The 14428-nt window shown below is 39.0% G+C and overlaps 2 protein-coding genes across 2 annotated transcripts in view; one reads left to right on the forward strand and one right to left on the reverse strand.

Annotated features, from left to right (window-relative positions):
* Positions 1-14428, forward strand: part of TBCD (tubulin folding cofactor D) — a 275953-nt gene that overhangs the window by 65721 nt on the left and 195804 nt on the right. The gene's annotated exons all lie outside the window — the stretch shown is intronic.
* On the reverse strand, positions 223-12968 carry ZNF750 (zinc finger protein 750). The gene is made up of 3 exons (XM_060252881.1): positions 12855-12968; positions 5549-7130; positions 223-931 (listed from the first exon to the last, which is right to left on the reverse strand). Exons 2-3 carry the CDS (start codon positions 6973-6975, stop codon positions 223-225), a joined length of 2136 nt encoding a protein of 711 aa, XP_060108864.1. The 5' UTR covers positions 6976-7130; positions 12855-12968.

Genomic DNA, 14428 nt, shown 5'->3' on the forward strand with positions numbered 1-14428 from the left:
CAAACAAATCAGCCGCATTAAAGAAGTAAGAATCAATGCCAGAAAAGTTGGTGTTCTGATCTACAGTGCAGTTGGAAACTGCTTATTAGTGTATTAGAAAGTAAAATATTATGATACTGTACCTCATGCCTTGTCTGAAGAAGTGTGCATGCACACGAAAGCTTACGTTCTGAATAAAACTAAGTTGGTCTTAAAAGTGCAATCGACTCCTGTTTTGTTCTATTATGATACTCTGTTTCTCTTCCTCAGAGTAAACACTCTACTGCAGTCACTCGTTCTTACTTTTTTTGCACTTTGCTGCAGTTTTGCTCCTTCTCTTTGACTGATCCTTTTTTGTCCTTTTGCTTTTTGACTGCAGTGATCGTCCTGAGTATTCAAAGATTCAGGAGTAATTTCTGTATATTGAGAATTGCTCTCCTGATTACTTTTTTCTGAACCTTCCATTTGGACTTTGTTAGGACTGTAGGCAGCTAACTGACAGAGAGCGACAGCTGCAGTTTGTTTCTGCTCATCACAGTTGTCAATTGTCCTGATTTCCTGAACTTCTTTCCCTTGCGTCATGACAAGGGGCTTATTGCAGGAACTCTTGTCTGTGTGATTTTTAAGGTTGTACAGCTCAGTTTTCAATCTTCCATTTTCTGTTTTTAGAGGTTCCTGGTTTTCATCTACATACAGTGAGTTCTGTTGTACTGATTTTATGTTACAGCTGTCTTTTACAGAGAGATTCAGAGGCATTTCTTGCAGTTCTTCAAAGTCCTGGGTTTCCATGTGGAGAGCATTTTTGAACATATGCTCTTGAACATTGATTGCATCTGGCTTCTTAGAAAGGTTAAGGGGTGCTATTCCTGTGTCATCATCAGAAATGGACAGGGTATCCTCATTACCATTACTTGAATGTTCTAGATTTTCATTTTCACTAGTGACATTATCACTAGAAAGAAGAAAAAACAAATTTTTCAGTTATGAAATTAGTCACAATAGAAGTTTTAATAGAATTCATGTCTTGTTCAGTTTCATGATTGCAAGGTTACATGATGTTACAGCAAAACCTACACAATGGCCTGATTTGATTGGAAATAAGATATCAGAAGAATATGCTATGGGTTGTTTTGTAGAACAGGTATGCAGATTCATTAATGCACATACAGAATAAATGTGCTACTATGAGTACTACAAAAATACCAAAGTTATGATATTTTGTAAAGGTGTCCCAGCCTATCACTTCGCATGGAATATGGACAGGCATTTTATTGAGCAAGTTAATAAATTTCGATACCTAGGTATTCTTTTCTCCTATAACATGTCATGGACAGGCCATATGGCTGCCACCATAAAGTTAGCATCTGTGCACTCAGCAACCCTCTTGAGATTCTTTTGGACTTCAAGAGGCAATTATTTGCCAGTTGCCATTCAGGCATTGAAGGATAAGGTAATTCCATTATTACTATTTGGGGTACCTCTGAGCGTTGCCAAAGTTAATGAGAAATATGATTCCTATTTAATTTCTTTTTTGCGCTCCATGTCTAGTTTACCCATGTGTACCTCTGGTCCAGCAATTTGGTTGGAATTTGCAGAACCATCTTTAGAAGCTAAAGCCTGGATTGCAATGTTTATTTTTAGATTTAAAAATTTCCTTTCATCAGAGGAATGTTATTTACATTTACTTGCTAAAGATGGTTTTCAGAGCTCTTGGCAAAAATTAGTTGTGTACTCTCTGCTCACAACCTGAGTTCGATCCCAGCGAAAGCTGGGTTCAGGTAGCTGGCTCAAGGTTGACTCAGCCTTCCCTCCTTCTGAGGTCGGTAAAATGAGTCCCCAGCTTGCTGGGAGGAAAGTGTAGATGACTGGGGAAGGCAATGGCAAACCACCACGTAAAAAGTCTACCATGAAAACATCGTGATGCGATGTCACCCCAGAGTCAGAAACGACTGGTGCTTGCACAGGTGGCTACCTTTAGATTACAAAGACTGAGTTTGTCTTATTAGATAAATGGGCTACTATGGCTACTGTTTGCTTTGAATATATGAGAGATTTCAGTTTCAGTCCTGATAAGCCACAAGCCATTCACTGCCTGTTTTTTTAAATCTTCATTGTGGTGATGATAACATAAATTATTGGTTGTAACCCACCCTAAACTCTTAGGGTGAGACTGGAATTGCAGTATTAATGATTGAGGGCTATGGTTGTGCATTTTAATTAAAATATGTTTTAATTTAAATAACATTTTAAAAATCAGCACATCAGACATTACAATGATATCAGCATGTTTATATATGAAAATGGTTCCAAACCATTATATGGTTTCCTTGACATATAAAAGTAGTAAAAATATTAGGGTATTAACCCCCCAAAAGCAGCATGGTTTGGGGTGGCTCCCAAACCAAACAGTGAACCAAAAGGGCCCCACCTGAATAGAGCCAGTCTGGCAAGTTCAGTTCCCCCATCTCCTAGCTGTCCTGACTTCCACCTTTCTCCCAACTGCAGCTCACCAGAGCCAGGAGAAAGGTGCAGAGAAAGCCTGGGAAGGGTTAAATGGCTCACAGCCATTTAAGCCTAACAGCTGAGCAGGTCTGTAGCCATTTAACATGTCAGTTTCTCTTCCCCCTGCTTTGAAGGGAGGGCAGAACTGAAGGGTTTAATAACTCACAGCCATTTAAACATAACAGCCTGGCAGGTCAGCTGCTCAACTGGCAACCATTTAACTCTTTGGTTTTGCTCCCCCTCTTTGAAGGCAGGGGGAAGCAAAACTGAAGGCTTAAATGGCTGCCATCCATCCATTTAAACCTAACAGCTGAATGGCAGACCCTGTGCAACTCAGCCGTCAGGTTTAAATGGCATTTGATTTCATATAAAATTCCCAGAAGCATCTGGCTAGCCACAGTTAGGAACATGGTACTAGACTGTGGGAAAAAAAATAATTTTGGAAGGGGTGTTGAAAGACCTGAGTCAGATCGAGTTGACAAGAGAGGAGGTCCTACAACTGATAGACGAATTAAAAACAAGTCACCAGATCCGGATGGCATACATCCAAGGTGAAATTCTGGATCGCCTGACAAAAATATGTAATCTTTCATCGAGATCTGCCTCCATTCCTGAAAACTGGAAGGTAGCAAATGTCACCCCCATCTTTGAGATCTGGGAAATTACAGGCCAGTCAGTCTGACTTCAATATTGGGAAAGTTGGTAGAAACCATTATCAAGGACAGAATGAGTAGGCACATTGATGAACACGGGTTATTGAGGAAGACTCAGCATGGGTTCTGCAAGAGAAGATCTTGCCTCACTAACCTGTTACAGTTCTTTGAGGGGGTGTACAAACATGTGGACAAAAAGGACCTGGTAGATGTTGTTTATCTTGATTTCCAGGAAGCTTTTGATAAAGTTCCTCATCAAAGGCTCCTTAGTAAGTTTGAGAGTCGTGGAGTAAAAGGACAGATCCTCTTGTGGATCAAAAACTGGCTAATTAATAGGAAGCAGAGAGTGAATATAAATGGCAATCTTCGCAGTGGAGGACGGTAAGCAGTGGGGTGCCGCAGGGCTCAGTACTGGGTCCAATACTCTTTAACTTGTTCATTAATGATTTGGAGTTGGGAGTAAGCAGTGAAGTGGCCAAGTTTGCAGATGACACTAAATTGTTCAGGGTGGTGAGAACCAGAGAGGATTGTGAGGCACTCCAAAGGGATTTGTTGAGGCTGGATGAGTGGGCGTCAACGTGGCAGATGAGGTTCAGTGTGGCCAAGTGCAGAGTAATGCACATTGGGACCAAAACTCCCAGCTGCAAATACAAGTTGATGGGGTGTGAACTGGCAGAGACTGACCAAGAGAGAGATCTTGGGGTCGTGGTAGATAACTCACTGAAAATGTCAAGACAGTGTGCGGTTGCAATAAAAAAGGCCAACGCCATGCTGGGAATTATTAAGAAGGGAACTGAAAACAAAGCCAGTATCATAATGCCTCTGTGGTCTCATTTTAATAGTGTGGTCTCATTTTGAATACTGTGTCTGGTCACTGCACCTCAAAAAGGATATTATAGCATTGGAAAAAGTCCAGAAAAGGGCAACTAGAATGATTAAAGGTTTGGAACACTTTCCCTATGAAGAAAGGTTAAAATGCTTGGGGCTCTTTAGCTTGGAGAAACGTCAACTACGGGGTGACATGATAGAAGTTTACAAGATTATGCATGGGATGGAGAAAGTAGAGAAAGAAGTTTTTTTCCCCTCTTTCTCACATTACAAGAACTCGTGGGCATTCAATGAAATTGCTGAACAGTCAGGTTAGAATGGATAAAAGGAAGTAGTTCTTCATCCAAAGGGCGATTAACATGTGGAATTCACTGCCACAGGAGGTGGTGGCAGCTACAAGCAAAGACAGCTTCAAGAGGGGATTGGAAAAAATTTGGAGCAGAGGTCCATCAGTGGCTGTTAACCACAGTGTATTATTGGAACTGTCTGGGGCAGTGATGCTCTGTATTCTTGGTGCTTGGGGAGGGGGCAAAGTGGAAGAGCTTCTAGCCCCACTTGTGAACCTTCTGATGGCACTTGCGGGGGCGGGGGGTTGGCCACTGTGTGACACAGAGTGTTGGACTGGATGGGCTATTGGCCTGATCCAGCATGGCTTCTCTTATGTTCTTAAGGTTCACTGTGCTTGATCAGATTGACAGTCCAGTATTCTGTTTCTAGTAGTGGCTGGGTAGATGCCTCTAGAACAGGGGTGGCCAATGGTAGCTCTCCAGATGTTTTTTTTTGCCTACAACTCCCATCAGCCCCAGCCAGCATGGCCAATGGCTGGGGCTGATGGTAGTTGTAGGCAAAAACCATCTGGAGAGCTACCATTGGCCACCCCTGCTCTAGAAAGTCCACAAGCAGGACTTTAACCCTGAATAGCTGAATCAAAACAGCCACAGGTCTGCTAAAAGTTCAGAGAAGGTGCCTTCCCTGAACATTGGTTCATGAATGTTTGGGCCAAATTTCAGTATGTGAACTGGCTCATGCCCATCCCTAAATATATATATAGCCCACAGTTCATTAGAAGGTATGCAGTTTTTTTAAATATGACCATCTGATCTTTCCAAACCAATAATTATCCTCCCATCTCTTTATCCTCCCATCGCAGAACAGATTAACAGCATTTTTATATTAAAAAAAACACTCCATGTCCCTGGGAACCTAGTTGTCTGTGGGTATAATCTTGGACACATTCAGTCTGTTAGTGGTCTCTGTTTTAACGTAATAGAACTTCCAGATACACATGCATATCATATCAGGCAATAAATCAAATAATATTAAAAATATAAAATTAAAGTGGCAAATACCATTCTACCAAGTGCATTTCCAATTAGCTGCCAACTTTTACCCTTCAAATTAATTTTTTGCTTGTCCTGATTTCTCTAAATCTAGTCAACCTGCATACTTCCCTTGATGCTAGCTGTTACCAGTTGTGCAAGTAATGAAACATACCCTGAGAGTTTCCATGCAAAGGCTCCTAAGGGCTTGTCTTATATAGAATTTTTTTTGGGGGGAGGGGAGGGTAAATATGTATTTATTTTTACCTTCTGGATGTGTTTTCTCTCTCATCATTTGACAAAGGCTGAGTGGATTGGTCAGTACTTTTCCTTACAGGTCTGAATGCTGTGAAACTTTCTTCTGGTTGAGGTTGATCATACTTGCTAATACTAATCGAAGCTGACTTGTTGGAAAGATCAAACAGTCCTTCTTCACAAGCTTGGCTTGTCTGAGTGAAGTTTGTGGGACTGGGTCTTCCAGGGGACCCTGTTGCTGCACTTCCAGCACGAGGGCTCATTTTGGCATTTTCTTGTTCATTTTGTTCTTCTTTGGAATGGCTTTTGGTATGCAGTAAAGGAACTTCTTTTTCATATTCAGCTGGTTTTTTATTTGAATTCAACAGATGTAACCTGGCGGGGCTTGGAGAAACTGGGTACAGCAAGGTTGTTTCCTCCATTAAATGAGAACTTGGATCTCTGTTGATATTTGCAATATGTGGAAGTTTGTAAAATGGCGGTTCTGTTGGCCTACAAAACCCATATGGTACTGGGGGATTGGGGTGATACTGCTGGAATAATCTGTAGTGTTCATAAGTTGCTGGGTTTATTGGTTTTGGGAGTGGTCCAGAGTGAGGAAGAAAATGTCTTTGATCTTGAGAGCCATAGACAGAGAGCACTGGACTTTCACACTCGTGAGAGTTTCCTGGAAGGAAGTAAGGTGCATAGATAGCCAATCCATGTTCATACAGTGAAGTTGGATACTCTGGAATAATAGGCTGCATGTAAGATGGTATGGCAGCAAACCCTTTTGCAGGTGGAATTTTATGAGTAAAATCTGATGTCATAAGGCTTGAACCTGTTTTCCATGGGTGGTTTGGAGCATGAAATGCTGACTTCGTGTGGAAGGGAGAGCCTTTGTTTGAATCCGAAAGAGATGTCAACTGAGAGATATTATTACTGTCTTTACTGTGCCGATGTTCTCCTACAGGCACAAAAGCAGAAGGTCTCACAATGCCTTCAAGACTGGGCTGCTCATTGGTTGTACTTACTGCTTCATTACTAACAGGAATTAATTCTTTCTGAATTAATGTTTTTTGCCCATTTACTGATTTTTCTGTTGTTTGGTTTTGAATGTTCATGTTTTCCTTGGCATCATCTTTGGCAAAAGCATATTGAGGCTTAGAGTCGAGATTTAAGAGAGCTTTAGTGGAAGTTGATTTGGCAACAGGGTCTACCTGATTGATCTGCTTAGGTTCCAAGGAACTAGATTTTGAACATTTACTGCTTTGATTGCGATCCTGTTCAGACACTAAAGTAATTGAGTTTTTGCAGAGCCCATACTTCATGTGATTGAAAAGGTGTGATTTCTCATTGCAAGTAAATGGGCATTGAAAACACTTGTATTTAAATGGTTTTCCTGGAGGTCTTGGAATATAATGAGGTTTTTTTGGTTTACGCTCTTTGATAAGGCTCATCTTTCTTCTTCAGTTGTTAGGTTAATCTTTCTCCGTTTTCATTTAAATGTATTGGTATTTTAATTTTCCCAGGCTTCCTTCTAACCCAAGAAGTTCCTGAAATACTGATTTGAAGCCAATTCCTTTTATGGAGAGAACAGCACTTGCAACAGGAACTACAACACAAAAATTAATATAAACATTAATGTTAGAAATACTGTAATGTGGTAACTGAAGCAAATACTTACGCTCTTGCAAATGTTGCCCTGTGAAATTCCCAGAAGCATCTAGCTAGCCACAGTTAAGAACATGATACTAGACTGTGGAAAACAATTTGAGGTTCACTGTGCTGGATCAGATTGACAGTCCAGTATTCTGTTTCCAGTAGTGGCTGAGTAGATGCCTCTAGAAAGTCCACAAGTAGGAAAGTGAATCTGTTCTTCAGAGAGATACAGCTTCTAAACATGGAAGTTCCATTTGCTTATAAATAACTGATAGAACTAAGTTCCCTGAATTTGTCTAACCCCTTTAAACTACCATCTTAACTTGTAACAATTACCACATCTTAATGCAGTGAAGTTAATAGCCCAGTATAAATACAATGTCATTTTTGTCATTCCTGAACATGCTGTCGATTATGCTCACTGGGTGACAGTTCTCTCTATCCAATTTCTCTACACAGTTCATAATTTATAATCCTTTGTCCTGCCTCCTCATTTGTCATCATTTTTAATAAAAAAGAACCTAAAGCTCCAGATGCTTTAATTTTTCCACATAGGAGTCCTACCTCGTGACTATTGGTTTCTTCTGCACCTTTTCCAACTATATCATTTTGGAAATGAAATTGTTGAAATTATATGCAAAATTCATATGCATTTGCAGAGTTGCAATATTTGCTGCTTGGCAGCACTTGTAGACCCATCGTTGTCTCTAAATAAGCAGATGGCAGTAGTGACTCCCCCCCCCCCCCCCCAGTGCCCTTTATCTGCTCAGGAGGAAGTTGTTCCGGAGAAAGTGAATTTGGCCACTGTCACTCGTGATTTGGTAACTTTTAGATTGGATTACTATAGCTCTCTGTGGATGGGGAATTGCCTTTGAAGCTGCTTTGGAAACTGTTCCAGTTTTAGTATATGTGCTGCTAAAGTGGAGTGCTGGAAAGACAGTGATGGATGAACAGCCCCATTCATCAGCTTTGCTATATTAACTTTTTAAAAATGCTTTATTGGACTGCCTTTTTATCTGCCTTGGACTGTGTGGTCTGTGTGGAATTAATAGGACTAATTGGCTCTGGAAACAGATCGTGTTGCCACAGCAGTGGACCTTCTCGGGTTCTGAAGATACTGTGGGGAATCTGCATGGTCCTAGGTGTGGTTTGCAGAAAGGGGTTTTCAGCTGCTGCTTGGAGGCCTTTGGGTGCAACTTAAAAGCATCTGCTTCAGAGGGCTTTTGGGCTTTCCCCTGAGGGGCCTGGCGTTATGCTGCTTGGAGGGTTTTTTGAAAATTAATTTCTTGATGTTGTAGTTATTATTTAATGCTTAAGCTTTCTATTTCTGTTAACGTTTTTTTCTAAAAAATAGAAATATATCCATAGCGCCTCTAAATACAAATAAAATCCAGCTGCATTTTACCCCCCCCCCCACATGCTTGTATAGAGAAGATGTATAAAGTATATGTTTGTATTTTATTTTATAGTATTATTTTCCATTTCTTTCCTGACCTTTTGTTATGGAATTGTCTTTTTTTCTTAGGCTTCTGCGTATTGGTCACATTTTCAGTGCACCCAAAATATCTTTTGTGATTTGGTCACAGCCAATCCAAACTCCAAAACACAGCTGAAGTTAAGATTCAGTGTTAGTGCAAAGTGCACACTAGAACAAATAATCTAACTTGTCAGTTTGTTGTGCAGTCACTTCTACTTCCTATTGAATTCTTTGCAGCCTGCTTTAGGTTTCACCATCCTGAATAATACGGTAGCATCTACAAAGTTGGTCGTCTCACCATTCACCTTTAAAATCACAGATTCCAAGCATATGGAAGGTGAAGCTAATACAGAAGAATCTATTGTCTTGCAAAAATGACTGCCTTAAGAGGGAAAAAAACCCTACGTCTGGATACATTCCTAATTAACTGGCCTGAAGTTCAGGGGTGCCTATTACCTACTATTCCAGCGGACTTAATTAAAGAGAGCTTGACTAAACAACAGCGAGGAACAGCCACTAAGGATGTGACTGGAAAAAGATGAAAGCAGAGGGAGCTGTAGGTAAATGACTAGGAGGAGAGAGGCAGGGCAACAGCAGAGGCTTGAGGGCAATCCGGTCCAGCCAGTTGGGGAAAGAGGAAGAGATTCCTTGCTAGGGAGAAGTAGGGTGGAGTGGGATTGATTCCATCCTGGAGAGCTGACCCAGCTCCACTAGAGAGCAAACAAGCTTTTAAAGCCGCCTAAGCAAATATTTAATATCAACCTGTGTGAATGACTTGTAACACCCCATAATGATCCAGGATTTAAGTGCTTTAAGTAGCACACCCTTCCCCCAGTTTCTCATTTTCTCTAGATTAATGTTTAGTTATAAGAGTAAATAGTTATAAGTAATGGTGTACAACTAACTACACAACTTTTTGTTGTCTGTTTACTTATGGCATGTGTTCTTAGCAGACTGCAACATTAGCTGTAAATCTGAGTCTAAAAAAATCCATTGATTTTATAGGGACACGTTGATCCACTTGTTTTCTCTTTTGTAAAAAAACGAAACAAGTGGATACTTTAAAAATACAGGTTTGGTGATTTTTCTCGGCAGATAAGTCAGATGGGCTTGTATTGACTTGTTCCATTATGTTCCCTGATTCTGAAGGCGTGAGAATCTCTCAGAGTCATGTTCTCATGATTTTGCAGGATGTGTTATGGCAGAGATCTAAAAAGTGATGATTTCATCATGAACTGTAAGCACCATTATCAAAATGATGACTGTTGCAAAACCACATACTGTATCTGAGTTACCCGAAACTACAGTAATACTACTTGTTATATTACCAGTCTTGAAGACAGATATATATGTGTGTGTTAAAAACAAACAAAATGTTTGTCAACAATGGCTATTTAAAATGTGAATGTTAGCATATTTAGATAGAATTATAAGTGATAAAATAGAGATGGGCACTTAAATATGAATCTTTATTTGTAGCATGATCTTTCTTAAGGGTCCATATTTCACCAAGTATATACTTCATCAAATATTCTTCATATCTCTTTTGATTTAGATGTTTTCCTGTGAACACTCATAGTACAGTTAACTTGGTAGTCGTGGCAGATTTGTTTCTGTGTTACGGCAGACTAACTGGGGTATTTGTCTGCAAGTAACTGTAAGCAGCTGAGATTCTGCTTAAAGCATCAAGGTGTATAGTTGTTTTGTTTAGTGTTTTCTGTCAAGCATTAAGAGGGTAATTCTGATGGTTTCTGATATAGGCTTGCTCCAAATAACCCTCAGTGGGATTTTTAATGCCCCCTTGAACCTGTTTTTGCAAGTCTTGTCAATTTCAAAAGCAGTCTGCAAAGTAGCAAGTGAGAAGGTTGTTTGGTGGCCCTTAGTTGTGCAGTTCCTTGTGACCCAGCCATACAAATGTTTTAAAATAGGATTGTCGTTTGGAATATTTATTTTAAAAACAATTTTAGTTTCTTAGTTTGTCAAATGGGGGGGGGGGGATTTTAGTATGCACATAATGCACAAATGCATTCAAGAATAATGTTGCTTTTGGTAAAATGGTATTTTAAAACAAAAATTTTCAAATAGTTACAGTTTAAGTTTGGGGATAATGGTGAATAACCAAAATGGAAGACTTACAAGTGTTGGTAAGTTCACTTTTTACCTATTATACCTATGTACTGGCTCATGAGACTCAGTGCAAATAATGTTTGGAATTACTGTTGTCACAACAAACTGTCCTCCAGTTTATCCAGTTCTGACTATATTCACCAACAGTCTGAATTTGTATTCAGACAAAAAATACAAGAGTATTTTTTCATTATTTAATATACAGTTTCATTTGTCCTGCTAATGTGCTGAAGTGTTGTATTACTTTAATAGGTGGAGATAGATTCACATTTTTGAAAAAATAAAATCTACACTGCAGGAAGTCACAATTTCCTCTCAAGGAGCTGAGATTACTGAGTCATGTGTATTTTAGGTGCATATTTATTTAAGTATGTATCAAAAGTAAAACTGTAATTTCTATGCCTTACTCTAGGCTTGTATAAATTTTTAAAAGGAAGAGTTCCTTTCCTTACAGCTCAGTTTTCCAGATATGATTGGAACTAGCAGGATGCTCAATAATCAAACCCTTTTCTCATTATTAGTTTCACTGCTAAGTTTTCAAATAATAAAGGGCAAGCTTAGCATACAAACTATTCAGCTGTAATCCTGAGCACATTTATTTTGTCATGACACCATTTCATTCAGTGGGATTTGTTGCTGAGTAAGCATACATAGGATCAGGCTTTTGTTGCAGAATCTGAATTATCCTTCTAGCTTTAATGTAAAGAATTTATTAGAATTTATTAGGTGTGTGGGAGCGTCTACAGTAAAATGCACATTGCGTTTCTTTGTAAGGAAAGCCTGTAGGGGCTTATTTAAGCATGATATTGAATGAATTTTAGATAAACTGGAGCAAACAGATTTTTCTGATGTTCCCCTTTATATTGTTATTCATTTGAGTTATACTAAGGGTGGCTATACTTCTGAAAATAGGAAAATTTCTGTATTTGTTGTTGTGGAAAATATGAATTGTTGCACTGGTTTGCTAAGCTGTAGCCTTTTTTATTAAATTTAAAGGGGCAGTTTCAAAATAATTTAAACTCCAGATGGTGGTATAATTATCTTGCTTAATAGGTCATCGCTTTGGATAGCTGCGTAATCATTTCTACAAGCATATTAATACACACACATTCAGTCGCTGTTGCAGCATTCTTTTTGGTGATATTGATCTGGCTGTCAGGGAGTCCTCACTGGGGTGGAGCATATTTTGAAGGGCAAGCTATGATTAAAATATTGTGATGTGGCATTATTGCATAACTCAGAATCATGCCATTGTCACCTATCCAACATTTTTTAAGAACAAGATTTGTGAGTTTTATTCCAGTTTAGATTTTCCAGTGATTAACCCTCCTCCTTACTGAACTTTTAATCCTTAAAATTTTGATTTTATACATAATACAAAGAAGTTGAAATGAGCAAAAGTAAAAAGTATACGCATTTAGAACAGATGGTAGAAAAAAGAAATTAAGGTTTATGAATAACTGGTAAGCAAATGTTTGCATCTCTCCAAAATTAACAATGACATTGTTGTTCCCAATACCTTCAAATTATTTTCAGTATTTGTTAACCTAATCTTTTTTTGGGAAGTGTAAATTAATATTGAAGCTTTTATTTTTCTCTACTCATAAATAAAATAAAGGCATATTCATCAACTGGAAAACATAATTTTGATAAACATAATGATTGAAGTTTGTAGTACTCTCCCCAGTTTGTGTAAAGATTAGAAAGCCTTGAAAGTTCTTGGCATCTTTCAAGTAGGAGAAATCATAACAAGTTAAATAAGGAAGCTAACATACAAAAATTTAAATTAAAAATAAAATTACAGGTTCTTTAATAGAGTTTTAACCTGGAAAGTACCTGTAATAATATTTTGAAAAGTGAACTGAAATGACCCAAAACTTTTTGTACAGTTTAAAAGAAGAGTTTTATTTTTCTTTTATCTGTTGTGAAATATCTGGTAATAAGAGTTGCATCTCTCACAAGGAAAGCAAAGGGCAAGGGAAGCCCGGTAAATAAACCTAATTAGCATACATTTGCTTCACTGATTGCTTTTAAATCCTAAAAAAGAAATGCTGGTTTTTAAAGTCCACTTACCTGTGAGTCTGGTAGCTGAAGTCCAAGGTGTTCAGGGCTGTTAAACTGTTGCTGTCAGTGTTGAGAGAGAAGTACCTGTTTGCTGTTTGATTGCTAAGTGAAACTAAAGGAGGTTGTTTCAATGGGAGGAACTTAAAAGTGTAGGAGTTGAGCCCCGAGGGTGTAGAGATGCACCTGATATTACTTCAGCCTGAAGCTACAGTTCATGTGTTTCCATCCACTGCCTTACATTTGATGTTACCTCAGCATCTGAGCTGTGAAGCAGAACACTTGTCATGTTTGTGCCCTCTAACAAGCAAGTTTTTTTCCTCTCCCACTGAGTTGTAATTTTCTGTCAGGGGGGATGGGACATAGTACAGGCGTGTTTCTTAGTTTTAAGACTTCTTAAATAATTTCTAAGTGAGACACAGATTGTAACAACAACTTTAAGGGGTCATAAAACAGGAGAAGAAATTGTAGGCTGCAACATATGACACTGCTTGATTGGGTTTTTATGGCCTCGATTGTTCTGGGAGACGGTGAGAATACCTGTATGCTGCAACATTCACCCCCCTCCGCCCCCCCCCCCCGCCCTTCCCTTCCCTGCCAGTGCTTTTGTCCTCATAATAACTTCTGTCTGGGAATGACAGGACTGAATTAATCCGAGTTTACTCACTGTAGAAACATGCCAAAGTTTGTCAGAAGTGAGTGACCAAATACATTCCAGTTCAGATTTTCCAGGGAAAATGGGAAAGAGTCATTTTAGTAGGAGATTGATTATCACCATCTACATAGTTTCTCCCTTCACAGCTTTACTTCCAGATCTAGAGGGCCCTCCATGAAAATAAATTGTGAGCATTACTACCAGATGACTGTGTATCACACGTGTGAGTGTGTGGTAGTTTAATCTTGTAGATAATTCTTCAGAGGTTGGGTATCCATTCCCTGCTCCACTTGACCATCCACTCCCTCATCCCTCTCCTTTTCTTGGTCGCTGTGCTGCAATGGAGCTAGCCGTGGAGATAACCCAGCAAGGACAGAGCCACAAGCATAACCTTCATAGTGCAGTTTTGAGGTGCTCTCTTCCTGTTTTCTAATCTAAAAGACACAATGCCTTTTTAAGGCTAGAAAGGAGAACATGAGTTATAGAGTGCAGTTTTCATAGTACAATTTGGCTGCTATTCATATGACTCTCTCTCCCTTCATTGTTGGTGATGTGCTGAGTTTCTTGGATATAAATGTAGTTGGAAACAACTGACCCAGCGAGTGCTAATATAATTGCTGGTTAATGAAGACAAGGCAAGAGTGTTCGTGTTGACTTTTGGATAGTTCTAATTTTTCTTTTCTTTTAGTTTAAACTACCTGGAGGTGAAACAGTCTTCCACTATAGTGAGTGCAGATTTTTAAGATTTAGTGATTTTTAAAAGTTGTTATTTTATATTCAGATGTGCTTGTCCGAGTATACAACACTTTAGAGACGGGATCAATTTAACTGGAAAAGCCTCATTTAGGGGGAAATGCCAATTTGCAGCAACTCTTTTTTTTTTTTTTAGGCTCCAGAACAATAGCTATAATTCTGTGTTTTCCTTTGAAGC

The sequence above is a fragment of the Heteronotia binoei genome, chromosome 13 (genome assembly GCF_032191835.1).
Source record: "Heteronotia binoei isolate CCM8104 ecotype False Entrance Well chromosome 13, APGP_CSIRO_Hbin_v1, whole genome shotgun sequence".
NCBI lineage: Eukaryota > Metazoa > Chordata > Lepidosauria > Squamata > Gekkonidae > Heteronotia > Heteronotia binoei.

Bases quoted from the DNA above. Each gene is read 5' to 3' on its own strand.
- ZNF750 (XM_060252881.1), bottom strand. From the start codon at position 6,975: ATGAGCCTTATCAAAGAGCGTAAACCAAAAAAACCTCATTATATTCCA. The intron at 932-5,548 runs GTAAAAATAAAT...TCTTCTTTCTAG, and splicing joins AGAGAAAACACATCCAGAAG to TGATAATGTCACTAGTGAAA.